Here is a 15,865-nt window from a genome sequence, read left to right on the forward strand (position 1 = left end):
TTTGCATTGAAATAAATGATCTGTTCCAGAGGATAATATGTCACACTGCGGTCATTATCACCTCTGCAGCTCGCTGTTTGTCAGGATGCTCAGAGCAATGCATGCAGAGGGAGAGTGTGTGTGTTTTGCATATCCTGTGTCTTTTTGCTGAAGATGTGTTTGTGGTTTTACGTGTTTTAGCTGTTTGTGCCGAGCTACCGCCGAGTGCAAGATGAGTATCTGGTGTGTGTGTGTGTGTGTGTGTACCGGAGGTTTTCCTGTGCTTGCAGCTTCTTTATGGCAACAGAAAATGATCAAGGACGTGTTTGCAGCTCCTCTAAAGTGATTTTAGTTTATAGATTTATATGTATTTGAATTGTCTGCTCACTTCTTACTCATTCTGTTCTGCTGCTGGTACTCTACACCCACAGTGTGCTGCTGCTAACTTGTTGTCACACTTTTTCATTTCATTCCATCCATTCAACCGACAACAAACCAGCCGTGAATGTATTCTGAGTTAATACAAAGCACAGGGAAGAACATTATCACCCTGACTAGTAATACTGATGTACAATATGTCAGTGAGCTCTATCATTATATTATTTTATTCCATGTTTTATTTCTGTATTGTGCTCCTTATCCACCGAATTAATCCCATTGTCTATGGTTTTGTATAATCAGAAGTGTAAAGTTCTTCAGTCGACATAGTTGATTTGAAGTAAGAAAATACTTGTTTTACTCTAAATCTTTATTGGTTGCATTTAACACAGCATGCAGTTTTCTTTAATTGTATTAAAATGTGCTGTTCATGGGAAGAAACTTTGGAAACATCAGCCAATAGCAGGCACGCCGAGGATGCAAAAGAAAACTACAAGTCTGCACTGACTCGTTTTGTCCGCTAGATGGTGCTGCAGCTCCATGTGCTCAGATCCAAGCGGGGGAAATTTGGGATCAGTTGTCTCATCAGCTTCCGTTTCTACATGTTGTGTGACTTTTTGTCTCTTCACTTAATTCAGTATTATATGTTCCTTTACAAGTTGTTAAAAATTCTCCAACCTCCAAACTTCCTTTAGAATATCTAAAAACATGAGTCCAAGAAGATCAAACCTGAAAGATTTCATTCATATTGTATTCATACAGAGACTTCAGCCAGAAGTTGCAGTCGTTGGAATGACTGCATTCCAACGACATGCAATAGACCTATTTCATAAATCTGAACTGTCAATGGTATTTCTCTTCTGAGGCCAGAAGATGGCGCTACAGGTCCATGTTTCCTATTAAAGGGCATCATGTCGGCATTTTAAATGGTTTAATCCGACTTTGTCACAGTTCACACAACCTTGACAACTACTTTGTGACTCCAATTATGAACGCAAATGCTGAAAGAGAACACAAATGAACATGGAACTCAGTTTGCATTCAATATCTCTTTTGTCCGGTGTAAGATGTCCAATGATTTTCTGTGATGAATCAGCATATTTAATGTACATGTTACCTTTTTAAAATGCACCGAACTTTGCAGAACAGTCAATTCTCATCCAACTTTTAAAAAGTGAAATACTCTTAAATAACTTTCCGCCTCACGACTAAACTACAATCCACTTTATTATGTTTCTGCGAGGAACTAAATAAAGTCTGTTTTGATTCAAGTCATTCCAACGACTGCAACTAAGCATTACTCATGTTCACATTGTACATTATCAGTCCATTAAAACCAGATCCGGGTGCCAAGAATCTCCATCCTGGTTAATTACTGATATGGGAGTAGGGCAGCAAGATACCACTGTCCAGTGTGTGTGTGTGTGTCAGTTTGAACAGTTGTGTGAGGAACAGACGCCACAGTGTTGAGACCACATACAGGATACACACTTGATTCCTCTCTGCCACACACACACATACACACACACACACACACACACACACACACATTTTAAAAGTAGGATAGTCAAATGTCACGCAGGAGATGCCCCATGCAGTTTTAACCCTTGGCCTGCACGGTGGGTCTGTGCAAACACACCGCTGGACTGTGACTGAGTGCAGGCGTGTGTCAGCCTGGTGAAATCCTGCAGGATAAATTATGTAAACTGGTGTGAAATGTGGTTTCACACCAGTTTAAAGGCGACTCCTAAACCACTAATGGATCGACAAACAAGCAGTGGTTTAAACTCTATTCAGGAGGAATCCATCACACCGGAGGGGTCAACACTGACGTGTAATGAAGACTAATATCTGCACCATAACCCTTGAGACAGATTGATATGGGAATCTCTCTCGCTTTCCACCTGGGACCTCCCCCTCCTCCTCCTCCTCCTCCAGCCAGACACCTAACTTCCGGCCGCTCTCTCTCTCTCCCCCTCACCCTCGCTATCAATCTCGCCCTCGTGCACCCGTTAAACCGGTCCAGTGGCAGCAGTGTGTGAACCATGTAAACATTCCCTTCGGGATTTCGACACCGTTTTAGGAGGCACTCGTGTGTGCACGGTGTTTTTTTGCTCTGCGGCTCCGCCCGGTGTGCGGTGCGGACTGACTCACTCGCATCTGAAGAGTTGTATTGGATTGACCGACAGCGGACTGGTGGTGTTACCCCCAGCACAGGACAAAGAAAGCGGGGGGAAATTAAGCAGAAGAGAGGAATGAAAATGGATACCTGTGTCCTCACACTCGTCGTTGGTCTGTTAACGCTCGGTAAGAAACGTTTCTTTGCTATTGATAGCTAATTAACTTCGATACGTGTCGGCATTCAAGGAGAACCACATGTAGAACCCCCTTTAGAGATCTGTCAATTTAACGTTGACTTGTTCCTCAGCAAACGTGCATGCAAAAAAAAGATAATTTAAAGTATTTATCGTATCTATAACATCAAATAATCAATTCGGCATGAATCCTATCCGCGAGCAGCACTTACTGTTCATAAAATAAACCTTTTTAAACTGGCTCGCGCTGCTATCTGCTGCCATCCACGCGAAGCGTTCAGGGGGTGCAACAAGCGAACCGGTTAGAAAAACTTCAAATCTAAGTGATTAATATGGGTTGCTTGGTGTGTGTGTGATCATGCCGAATTGGAGATTGAATCCAGGACATTGGGAAAAATCAATAAAATATGTTGTCAGACATGTCTGCGTGTGACGTCATGCTAAAACGCTAAATTGGGGTGTTTTTAAACGGGGTTTGGCACGATAGTCTCTCCCGGTGAGGGTTCTGGATTACACACATTGTCACTGTTGAAACTGCCCTACAATTTGAGTTTAGCTGATGTAATCTCGAGCCTACGGTTGAATTAAACACCATCATGAGGATGTAGACATTTTCCCATTTTACTAAAATGTAAAACGAGAAAATAGTCCCAAATTGAATGAGTTTCCCCCCCCCCCCCCCCCCCATCAGTCTCAGCCCTGGTCAGCCTCTCATTACACAACTGTACATCCATTTATCATCCAGCATTGGGTGACCAGCTTTGACAAGGTCCCATTAGTCCACGTTAGCCTGCATGGAAGTCAAACTGTGCTGGCCGTCATTATTAGCCTTATTTGCCTTGTGAGTCAAACCAGACTACTTATCCGACTGGTTTTGAAGCAAAGGGCCAGGCCAGTGCTGCTTAGTCACAGGACTGGTTTCCACCACAGGCATGAACCCAAACCAGACTAAAACATGGCTTTACATGACACTGAAGTGGCCATGTGTGTGTGAGCAGAACAGTGAATGCCACATAGAGGCTCTCCTGTGTGTGTGTGTGTGTGTGTGTGTGTGAGAGAGAGAGGGCCTTGGCTTAAATTAGTGCAGCGTAAGATGATCAAATGTCGCCAGCACTCCTGTGGTGTGTGTTTCTGTGCTGTATTCGTGTGTGTGTATTCTGATGCTGCAGATGGTAAAGTCACCATCGAGCACAAATCACTTCCCTCTGTTCAACTGGAGTTATTGCTAACCTGATCGCTGACCTCCGGCATCTGCTGCCGCCATTTATTGATGTGGAAATATTACCATAAATGTGTGTACTGTCAGCTGACACCCGGCATTAGCCTGTACAGTTTTGGGGTTTTGGGACAGATGCTGAGGGAAAAAAAGGTAGATAATGTAGCGGAATAATCCTTAAAGTTAATCTTTAAAAGACACAAACTCATGATGGATTGGGACAAACAGGCGGCGGCCGCCGTGGCTGACTGTGATTGGTCAAGATATCTGCCAGTCAAGCAAACGCAACCTCTTTAAAGGAATTTAAACTTTGACGTTTCTGCCGTATGTCCACATTTCTGGAAAGATTAAACAAGAAAGATATGGCAAAGGCCAGGCTAGCTGTTTCCCCTTGTTTCTAGTCTTTATGCTAAGCAAACTCCAGATTCTTGACTTGATTATTCAACTTTCTGGGTGTCTTCAGGCTCCGCTGGCTGTGCAGTATTCCCTCCAGGAGAGACAGGCAGGCTGGAAATTGAGTTAGAAAACCATAAGTCTCAGCACCTGGCCAAGAAAATTCTATTCTCTTATCTATTTTAGTGATGTATGGCCCAATCTCTCTCTCACACACACACACACACACGCAGGTATATTGTATATGACGGTCATTTTGTGATAAGGCACGGCAGACATCTTCCCCTTTGACCACCCCTCATGGTGAAATTTAAAGTGTCTTACTTGCTTGACGTCATATCCCAGACACGCATTCCGTGATTCATTGTTTTTTTACTGTTGCAATAATGAAGATAGGAAGTTAATGATTGTCAGAGAGGGAACACAGACACTGAAACAGTGTGTTTTCTGCGCTGCGTATTTCATCGCGACTTGTTTCTTACTGAAGCAGCAGAGAAAAAAAGCTCACACTCAGCACTCGCTCTCGCACACAACACCAGGCCGACTGCCAAAAACTCAAGTATTGATGGACTCAAGTATTGATGGACCATACAAGCACAGGACCTGTTTATGAAGCACTCCTTAGTTAGGCTGATCCAGCTTTCTGTGAAAAGGACAAAGAAAGAAGACATTTGCTTTCTGCAGTGATTATTAACACGTTCCTGTCCGACTCGGCTGTGTCGCTACATGCTTCACTTTTTAATGGAGCAATGTGAAGCAGGTGGCTGACACAGCAGATATTTCTTGCCAAGCAATTCGATGACTGTGAGCAGAAATACGTGGATATTTAGTGAAGTCATCGTCAATACTGTTCAGCTCTACACAAGCTGCTACAAGTTTCTGCGAGTGTGTCGGTCGTGTTCATGTTGACTGTAATCTCAATATCTTTGTCCTTTTGGGAAACATTTTCCACCATTTTCTGACATTTTAAAGACCAAACGGCTGTTAGATTAATGGAGAAAACCAAAAGTCGACAGATTAATCGTCAATCAGAATAATATTGTTGGTTGCAGCCTTAATCTTACTGCATTAATATGGTCTGTTATTGGTCATCAGGGCTGCTTCTAATAGAAAATACACACATAATATTGCAGCCTATTCATTCTATAATGATATTTCTATAATACTGGTTGTTCTATATATACTTCATTGATTGGTCTCAGCATTCAGAATAACGATCAGAGGGCTGTCTGAAGTTAAGACCCAAAAAGATGCATTAATTTTCTCTCTCTCCCTCCCTGAAGGCGGGTGCTCGGCCCGGGTGGTGACGGTGTCTCCCGGTCCGTTAATCCGGGTGGAGGGTCAGCCGGTCTCCATCCGGTGTGATGTCACTGAGTACAGCGGACCTCGTGAGCAGGTGAGTCGCTTTTCACATCACAAGTTTAAATGTTCGGGTTGTACAGTATTTCATCCACAAAGGACAGAACTACACGAAGACTAATCACATGTAGTTTAATTCTTTAAAAAAACAACTGTGCAAACGTTCCTTTGCCGTGTGTCTAATTCTACGTATAGAACTAAAGTCTTCACTCAAGGTTTCTCAACCTCCCAGAATCCCTTGCAGTTAGAGAGCAGTTTAATTGTCACGTGACTTTGTCATGTTTTAATATTCTGTTTTAAAGAACGTGGAGGGAGCTCCAAGTGGATCATGAAATAGTGATACTGTACTCAAACCTGTTGTATTAAACATGCATCAAAAGGATGGGGAGGTCGGTTAGTCATGGAAATCGGACCGCTTGCTTTTGATTTATTCTCTTCGAAGTTTAGAAAGCTTGCAACGTTAAAAGAGTTTACCCTCAGGAGAGCGTGAATGTGCTCTTGGTAAAGGTCTATCCCACTCTGTCCGGCAGGATTTTGAGTGGTTGATGTCCAAGGAGGCGGGTTTGACGAGGATGAAGATCATCTCCACCTTCGACAACCGCTACTCCCACTCGTCGCTCACTAAGCGCGTGGCGTCCGGCGACATCGCGGTGGAGCGTCTGCGGGACAACGAGGTGGATCTGAAGATAGCGGAGGTGAAGTCGCTGGACGCCGGCTTCTACTGGTGTACAACGCCGAGCACCGACTCCGTCATCAGTGGCAACTATGAGGCCCCGGTCGAACTCACCGGTGTGTGTGTGTGTGTGTGTGTGTGTGAGAAGCTAGCTAGCTTGACATATCATGTGACACTCAGACGTGCAGTGGTAGTCTGTCCAGAAACCATGTTCTCATTTCGTTAGACCAGGGGTGGGCAAACTTGAAAACTTAAAAAGTAACTTGCATTTAATTTCAGTGGGAACAGTGCTGTTGGTCACCCTTTTTAACCAGTGCGTCAACGTTTGGTGTCAGTTTGGTTGTGGCAATTCTCAGAACAGATCTGAGGTGTTCATCAGTTAACTGGGAACTTACACGGTATTTTTTTTATTGCATAAATGCATATTTCATCATGCACTTACTTATTTAAGCAGTCATTTTTGACACAGTTTTTAGTGTAAAGGTTAATGACTGTGGTCTTTTTAGCAGTTTGATTCTTTGAAGGGATCATAGAAATATTTAACTGTCACAGCTAACATTATCAGAGCTCTGCTCTGTCATGTCTTTCCTTGTCTCTCCTCCCTGTGTCAGTGTGGGTACATCTCACTGGCGTCAGGAAACGTATCAGAATACCCTTATTTTATTGGTTAAACTGCATCACGTGACGTGATTTACAACGCATTGGTCTGTGTTTTTGTCTGTCTTTGTTCATCCTGCATCGCTCTGTTCTGTTCTTTGATGTAACGTCACTGGAGCGACGGAGCCTCTCCCAGCTGTTAGCAGACTGTTGTGCTAGCAAGCAGGCTCGCGAGCGAGCTGTACCCAGCATGCAGTGCTGCGGTGAAATTTTATAAATGTACAATTATTAGTGTTACAAATTCTTTATGTGTCAGACTGTTGTGTGCTCTGGTGTTTTTCTCTGTTAAAGAGCGTTAGTTGTGGGTTGTTAATTGGTGTGTGTTAAAGTTATGACCATGACTAGAGTTCCCTCTCAATACATATAAGAGAACTAGCGCTGACAGCAGCTATGAATACATTTAGCTGCCTGTTGAAAGCAGACAGCAGTTGTTTCGGCTATGCACCGGTATAATAGTGTGTGAAGAATTCATATCATACCGGAAATAAAAAACCGGTATACTGCCCAGCCCTAGTCTTTATTATAGTTTGGGTATTTTTGTACCAATGTCTGACGGGCCGGATTAAAAGTTAGTTTGCCCATGCCTGCGTTAGACTCTTCAGACCTCGCTGTGTCCAGCTTCTTTTATTTTAATTTAGACTATTTTCTGACACAGAAACGGAGAGAAAGAGGGGAAAAAACCCCGCATTCAGCAATTTCCTTTGAATTTAATTGAGTTTTTTTTCTCCAGTCAGTAATTACACACACACTTTTTTTGGCGACTCTGTTGATTCAAATCCACTGTTAAACCAAGCCCGAACCCACAGCGCGCTTAAAGATGCTAATCCACAAAGAAAAAAAAGACTCTTAAGAAGGGTTTCAGGGGCGTTTTATGCCGTGAACCCCCAAATTTGGGACACTCTGCCCCAAAGAGGGATCGTCTGACAGCAGCAGGTTACCGGTAGTTAGCTCCATAATGCACCACCATGTTCGGCTGCTTCCCGGCACGGCTCCCCAGACACCGTGTTAAATTTAGACCTGAATTAACTAGGCGGCTCTGTTTATGTGCGACGGGAGACCGCGTGTCACACATATGTAGAGCGCACGTATCAGCGAGCAGTTTGTTGTTGTGTACGAAGAATGTTGGTGTGCGAATACTCGTTAACAGAGATGACATGTCTGATTTGTTGCTGCAAGGTCTTTACCAGTCCAGACACACACACACACACTGCTCTGGCTGCCCCACTGAGGCTGTTTGGTTATGTCAGAAACAAGTAGAGTACAGGTCGCTGAGGGTTTGAAAAACTCCTCTCAGGCAAATTTTAATTGATGGAGCAAAACGCAGATTATTCGCACTGCCTTCATTGATATGCCATAGGCGCTCTCATGTCCACTGGTGTGTACTCTTTGCTTCCACTACGTGTCCAGCGATGTCCCGCTAGTGTCCACGCTTTATGGCTTTAGGAAGACGATGTCCCTGTTCTTTATCCGATTGGTCGCCTGTTTCTGTGACCGGCAGAAACGGCCGTCAACAGGCTTAAATCCACCACAGGGTCTTTCTTTCTTTTCTCTCTGAACGCTTCAAAAATCCGCCTCTCCCACCGGACGTGAATATGGCACGAGTGTAATTCCCATAATGCACAGCTTCGTGCTCATTCCCAGCCATCTGCTTCTTCTTGGGTTCATTTCTAACACGACCAGAATTAGCTTTCAACAAGAAATGATTCACCGTTTCTGTGAGGTCCATTGGGATGAAACTTCATGCCGGGAAGAGTTTAGAGCCATGCTTACATTACTGTGTTGATTTAGAGTTTTGCGAGTAGATTATCCGTTAAACATTGCACCAAAAGTCAGACAAAGCATCCAAGCTCCTCGATTCTTTCATTTCCCCTCGCGACGCTGACTCGTCAGCCTTCTCGATGTGTCATAACAAGTAACGAAACAAAGAATCTGCTCTGTTAAGACCTGCTCGGGCTCTGGAATGTCACATTCAGCAGCAGAGCACTTCCTGGAAGCAAGCAGGAACTGTTTCATTGAGTGAAAGGGAGTCGACTGAGCGGGCCAGTCCTCGACCTTTTGTCACCTCATCCTTATCTGGAGCCGGTTGTGTGTTTAACTCGACCTAATCGTGCTTTGAGTATAACCGGAATTGTATTTAAAGCAATAGTGAGTCATCATTATTTATGATTCTGTCACTCCTCCCTCATGAATACCTGTGTTCTAATGGTTGAATCTGGGTGAAATTGAAGTTTTGTTGTGTTTTAGGTACATGCACTTCCATGTTAACGTGTCTGTTTTTAATCAGAGGTACTGAGAGGCTCATTTCCTGTATGCATACTGAGTTTTACCTCCCTCAACGTCGTGCTGCCGGGGGATTAAAGGCATTGCTTACCTTGATTATGCTGCCATCGTCGTTGATTTTGTTTTTTTTGCTGGTTTTCACAAATACTGGAAATTGGTTTAAACAGATTATTGCAGTAAACAAGATCTTCTTGCGCTCCGCTCAGAATATGCCTCCTGTAATAGACGAGGAAATGCAAATACGCTGCTGATTATCCACCAAGCTCTGTGCAAGTTACACCAAAGAAGAATAAAAGAGGAAAGAAACAACATAAACACCCATTTTTAATGAGCGAGAGGTTTTGTTGTACACTAAACTCCAAAAGGCTTGACCAGAAGTAGATTCAACCAACTTGTAACCTCAGTTAACATCAAACTAACCTGCGCTAAACTGCATTCCCTTTCATGTAATGCAGCAAAGAAAGCAGCTGTAAATCATTGAAGCTGCTGTTTCCATATCTATCGTCTTTGCTGTGTGTGTTGAGAGCTTGCAGTTTCTCGTGTTACGTTTGTAGTCAGCGATATTCTCCTGTCGGTGTCATCCATGTCTCCCTAAAATGTTTGTCTTGCTTCTTTCCCCGTCAGTCATCCCCAACACCCTCAGGGTCTCCCCCTTGACCCCGCCCCCAGTGGTCCCAGAAGGAAGTGACCTCACGCTCTCCTGCAACGTCACCCGGGAGCTCACCCGCCCCACCTACCTGTCCGTCACCTGGTCGGTGAAGAGGGGGGCGACGTCTGAGGACATCTTGGCCTTCGGCCCTCAGGGCGACGTGGCGACGGGGGCGAAGTACGCCCGGCGCTACGCCGACGGAGGCATCCGATTGGTTCCCGGGAGGAACGGGCTGTTCGAGTTGGTGATCTCCAAAGTGACAACGTCTGACGAAGGGATTTACGAATGCAGCGGCACGGAATGGACGCACGAGGACGGAGGGAAGTGGGTACAGATCGTGACGAGCACGAGAGAGATGGGAACCGTTGCCGTTACTCCGACAGGTGAGCGAGAGAAAATCCCGACTCTTATGAGTTTGTTTAGGGGCCGGGGTTGTGGACTTCATTAAAGCTGGTGGAGCGGTGTCTACACCGGAGGTGTAACATGGATACTTGTATTGGATTTCTTTTATTATAGTGGAAAGGGCTTCTACGTGCGAGAGATACGGGAGAATTGTGATGAGAGGGCAATAAAAATCTCGTAAGTGTTCCGTGCGTCCTTAACAGTGACACAATTTAAAATGTAGTCACTGAAAAAGAAGTAAACACGTAAGTCCAGGCTTCTGAAGCGCCCTTAAACCCCATAGGGTTTTCTACATCAGAGGTTCTTCAAATGGAAAGAGAGACCTGAAGCATATTTAGTGTCAAAATCCGTACGTACTTCTTTTGAGTCATAACTCAAATGTGAGCGAACAGACGTGAGCTAATTCTGCACACGGTTTACAAACCCTACGGGTCACATATGCGAAGTGCAAGTGATCCTGCGCAACATAAACTTGGCATTAAAAGGTTCCCCGCACATCCTGAACAGTAATTATGCCTGCGGCGAAGAGACGCTGTAGCTAGTTACTCTAAAGGGAGCGATGGATAATCCTCAAGTCTCTTGGTTCTTGATCACAGTGTCCCGTGTGCTGGATGTGGGGAGAGAGAGGGGACGTGGGAGAGTTCCCTCTCTCTTGTGTGGCTGTCTTTTATTTCAATGGCATCCTCTCCTCTGTGAGACTTTTCCCTCTCGCTGCCTCGCTCTGTCCCAGGAGGCTCGTGACCCTCACTGTCTGTCTGTCTGTCTCACTCTGTCCTCAGAGAGGCCCCCTTACACCCCCCTCTCATTCATTTGGTTGCTCTGGTCACCGTATCTTACATCTTTCTGGGCCACAATATCCTCTTTAAGTGCTGGAGAAACACCCAGTGGTTTGTAATGAAACCAGAGACACACACGCACACGCACATGCACGCAGAGGTATCAGGTCCATTGTGTGCCAGTCACTTCATATTGACTTACCGACTTGAGTAAAGAGGATGAGAAAAGTCAAACAGAGTTGGCTTTTGTGTCTTTTGTCCTCTTCCAGACACCATACAGAGACACTTCCCCACACGCCGCTGCCTACGTTGTCACAGGAGACCTCGTCCAAACCCCTGATCCGACTGTCGAAGATGCACTTTGCTCTTTAATAGAAACCTTCATTCGTCGGCATCGCAGCCGAGAGGATGCTTGGGAAAACAAACTCTGACTCTCTGACATTTGTAGATTAGGTTTACTTTGCATTCTCTCTCTGCGTCTGACGGACAGGTTGACCTTTATGTCCAACTGTAAACAGAGCTGAAGAGTGTTTTTGTTCATGATCGGCTTATTGTTGCAGAATAATTCAGAGTTTCTATCAGGATTATTTACTTGTTTTGCATCATGTTTGTAGGCATAAGGATGAAGCGACTGATTCTCTGTCCTCTCCTCTCTAGGTCAGTCCCTCAGTGTGAAGGCTTCATCCTCCTCTCCCTCCTCCACGCCTCTGCTCCTCTCCCCCGGCGAGACGCTGACCCTCCTCTGCTCCGTCGCGGCCGACAACCTGCCCGCCCTGGCCCTGGAGGTGGCCTGGCTGGCCGACGGCCGCGACATCGTCACCATGGAGCGCAGCGGGGTGGTGATCTACAACGCGTCCTCGAGCGGCGCGCCCGGGACGAGAGCGGAGGCCAGCCTGGAGCGGACGGACGCCAGAGAGTACCGGCTGGGGGTGAGGGGGGTGAGCGGGGAGGACGCGGGGGCGTACGCCTGCCGCGTCCGAGCCTTCATCGAGAAGGGAGGAAGGAGCTCGGGAGGAGGCGGGAGGTGGCACATGGCGGCTGAGAAAACATCCAACCCGGTGACGGTGAAGGTGGTGCAGACCAGTGAGTGCTTCTTCCTACTTCTTTTTGTAGTTTCTTGACATTACGGGGGTTCGCTTTCTTTCGTAGAAGACGTGTGTGTTGGGGGGACACTTCTGATTGTCCAACACAGTGGAAAATTTGGACAAAGTACATGTGAAGGATGGTGTGTGTGATGTCACGGTTTGTGGATGTGACGCGGTGCCACATATGAGTCTGGAGGGGAAACTCTTTAATCCTCCAGTCAGCTGTCGAGTCCTGCTGCGAGGACGATTGATTAGTCATGCCTGTCCTGCACTCTGCTACCTGTGTGTGTGTGTGTGTGTGTGTGTGTGTGTGTGTGTGTGTGTGTGTGTGTGTGTGTGTGTGTGTGTGTGTGTGTGTGTGTGTGTGTGTGTGTGTGTGTGTGTGTGTGTGTGTGTGTGTGTGTGTGTGTGTGATATGCTCTGATCCTGAGAAGTGGTGTCAAACAGTCGACACGGCAATCAATTACTGGCATGGTGGGTGGTTTCTCTGTGTCTGGCTCGTCTCCTTCCTCTTTCTCTGCCCTTTTTAGATTTTTACATCATGTTGGGGAACGTAGTTGGCTCGCAAGGTGAAGCGTTGGCAATGCAATTTGTTTTCTTTCTTTTCCTCCATATAATGTTGACTTCGGATGCTCATTCACACCTTCGTATAAGGAGGACATACCCATCCGCCTCCAGTAACTGATGTCATGTGATTTATAACCAGCCAATCCAAGACAAACCACAAGTGTCAGTGTTTCTACAGGTTCTTAAATAGCATTCACGGTGAACTATATTTGTTTAACTGTGAAGATGCAAATTATCTTTGTCACAGGAAACTGATGTGTTTCAGTCACCTGAGCGAGCTGATTTGTAGTTCTTCTATCGGGTTTCTTTCTTTCTGTTTGACGAGTTGCTGTACAAGTCATGTACATTGGTAAAAAATAAGCAAATGTAGTCCTCAGACGACGGTGTGGAGTGTTTTCTGGTTGTAGTGCTGTAAAGGCTTTATGTCAACAGGAGCCCTGAGTTAAAATAACAGCTCTCTTGTAGATACACAGAAGATTCCTGAAGCCTTCGGGATTTGCGTTACATTTAGAAACGTCCACCGGGCTTCAGAGACGTTAGCGTGAGGGCACAGCAGAAATATCAATGAGCGGGATCCACAGCATTTAGTGTGTGTTTACATGGATTACTTATGTGTGCGTTTGTCTGTCAGGCAAGTGTGTGAGAGTGAAACTAGGCTTGTTGAAGGCTTTTTCCAGAGTGTAAATGCTGCACACACACACACACACACACACAGACACACACTGTGTGTCTGTGTGTGTGTGTCCCACATAATGAGGGTATGAGGCTGTTCTCGCTGGTGGAATGCCTACATTTTTGCCTGAGGGTATAGATTCCTGCTTAACACACACACCATGAGAGCAACGTTTCTAATTGACTACAGCTCATATATTTCATCCTCAGTCCTCTGAGTATGAGCTTGAACTTTGTGTGTGTGTTGTCAACCAGTCAGTTCCTATTCTATTGATGTGTGGCCTTGAGGTTGCCCACTCTTCCCACAATGCTTTGCTGCAAGCACAGCCTACCAGGAAGCACAAAAAGAGAAGGAGAACTTGTTTTGGAGTTTCCCACAGCAGGAAAACACACACACACACAGTTAAATAGAGTAATTCCTCTCACCCGTGGCAACACTTCCCCTGTGTGCACGTTGTTGTGTCAGCTGAGCCACGAAAGCACTGCTTGTATTTCATGCTCGCTCATATTTCACATTTTTCACAGCTGATCAGAATATTCATGAATAAATATACAATATGTAAGAGTGTCTGTATATCAAAATATTGTATAGATATGGCTTATTGCTCATAATTACCTCGTATCAATGGTTTGATTACACTGTTTAAAGGGGTCGAACACACAGAACCATCGCAACGACCCTGCAGCCTTTCAGGTTCCTGCAACATCTCAAAGCTTTGCCTGCCACACTCTGTGTTTACATGGCGTATGGGAGCCTCACCAGATGTGTCCCTTCAGGTGCAAAGACGATGAATTACACTCTCCAGTTTGAGTTGTAGATCCATGAGTTAGAAAGGCACTTCATCGGTAGCGGTAGCAGCAATTATATTATTTTTACAGGGGGGAAAAAGGAGTCTGTTTTCCATAAGCATCCGCCGAGATGTAATGCCGTCATGCTGACTTTAATTCATACAGCATTGACTGATTGAAACTACTTTCTTCCCTCGGGACACACTTTAAGACGCTTCCTGCAGCTCTCCAGCCGCTCGGTGAAATATAAAGCGGCTAAATGAAGGAGGCTGTGCGTCGCCACCGGCTGCATGGAGCTCCAGTCTGTGCTTTTATGACGCTTAGCATAAATACTGATGGAGAGCCTCCACCCTCATTCACCACAACCCACTATTTTCACACTTCCTCATCTATTATTCTGAAACCTTGCTTGTAAAACGATAGTGATTTCATTATAACGCCTCTAGTACTAACGTAAAGTTATTGTGCTTGTGTAGTAACACTCAGTAATCAGATTACAGCTAAAACAAACGACGTGTAATCTGCGATGTGAAACGTACGTGTACTTCCCCTCCGTCCTGGGAGACGCACAGAGAGTTGACAGAAAGAGGGAACGGCTCGAGTATCTTAGTCATATCTGGTTTTCCTATCACGCACACACGCCTGCCTGCACACTCTGGTGAAACCAGAGTCTCGCATGCCTCTGGTTGTTTTGGCAGAGAACCCAGCATGTCTTCTGTTCCTGGAAACGGCCAAGCTCGGCGGCGACGTCGTCGCTGACAATTTAATCGTTTGTCACCGCTACGTTCCCGTGCAAACTAACCGGGAGCCTCTATCGCTTCTTAACATGAACACAGTTGCAGATGAAAGCAGTTTGTTGTGTTATTGACATTGACCTATTTCTTTCCTCACTCTGCCTCCGCGAGCCGCACACTAATAGAGCCTTTTCTTCTTCTTCTTAAAGCTTACTAACACCCCACAGAGAACAGGATGGCCAGAAGAGTCCGGCTCGGTTGAGAGGACTTGACACGAGGTCGGCTGCATCGCTGGCTTTTTAACCTTTTTTTTTTCCGAAGAGAATATTTCTTCAGCAACAGTTTGGTATTCCTACTTGATGTGTGACATAAATCACGCTTTAACAATTCCCTTTGTTTCAAATAACAAATCAAACTGCTGACTTTCCCCCAGATGTAGCGCCGTCGTCCTCTGCTCTGCATGTACAGTACACTACATGTGAACAGACACCAGCTGCCAGCAGCTATCGCGGATTAACCTTTTTAAAACAACCCTGACATCAGTGGGATGTGTTGTTGATTTTTAAAGGCTGGAAATGATTTTTAAAAAAACTGCAAAATCAGAAGACATTTCGGATGTAGATGAGTATTTAATCCTCATAATTTAATAACATATTATTCATGTACGGGTCCTTTTAAAAGATACATCCATGTGTAAGGTCTGTCAGATCCAGTATGCTGTCCCATACTGGTGCTGTACAGATCCAGTATGCTGTACCATACTGGTGCTGTACAGATCCAGTATGCTGTACCGTACTGGTGCTGTACAGATCCAGTATAATGTACCGTACTGGTGCTGTACAGATCCAGTATACTGTACCGTACTGGTGCTGTACAGATCCAGTATACTGTACCGTACTGGTGCTGTACAGATCCAGTATAATGTACCGTACTGGTGCTGT

At 45.3% G+C, this 15,865-nt stretch overlaps 1 protein-coding gene across 1 annotated transcript in view; it reads left to right on the forward strand.

The window, feature by feature from the left end:
- Nucleotides 1–2,345: 2,345 nt before the first annotated feature.
- Nucleotides 2,346–15,865, forward strand: part of ptgfrnb (prostaglandin F2 receptor inhibitor b) — a 31,530-nt gene continuing 18,010 nt past the window's right edge. The window contains exons 1-5 of the mRNA XM_079296557.1: nt 2,346–2,664; nt 5,565–5,677; nt 6,171–6,429; nt 9,875–10,282; nt 11,735–12,160. Coding sequence (XP_079152683.1) covers nt 2,613–2,664; nt 5,565–5,677; nt 6,171–6,429; nt 9,875–10,282; nt 11,735–12,160 — 1,258 coding nt within the window. The 5' untranslated portion in view covers nt 2,346–2,612. The remainder of the gene's footprint in view (nt 2,665–5,564; nt 5,678–6,170; nt 6,430–9,874; nt 10,283–11,734; nt 12,161–15,865) is intronic.

This window comes from Melanostigma gelatinosum (assembly GCF_949748355.1).
Source record: "Melanostigma gelatinosum genome assembly, chromosome: 24".
Taxonomy (NCBI): Eukaryota; Metazoa; Chordata; class Actinopteri; order Perciformes; family Zoarcidae; genus Melanostigma; species Melanostigma gelatinosum.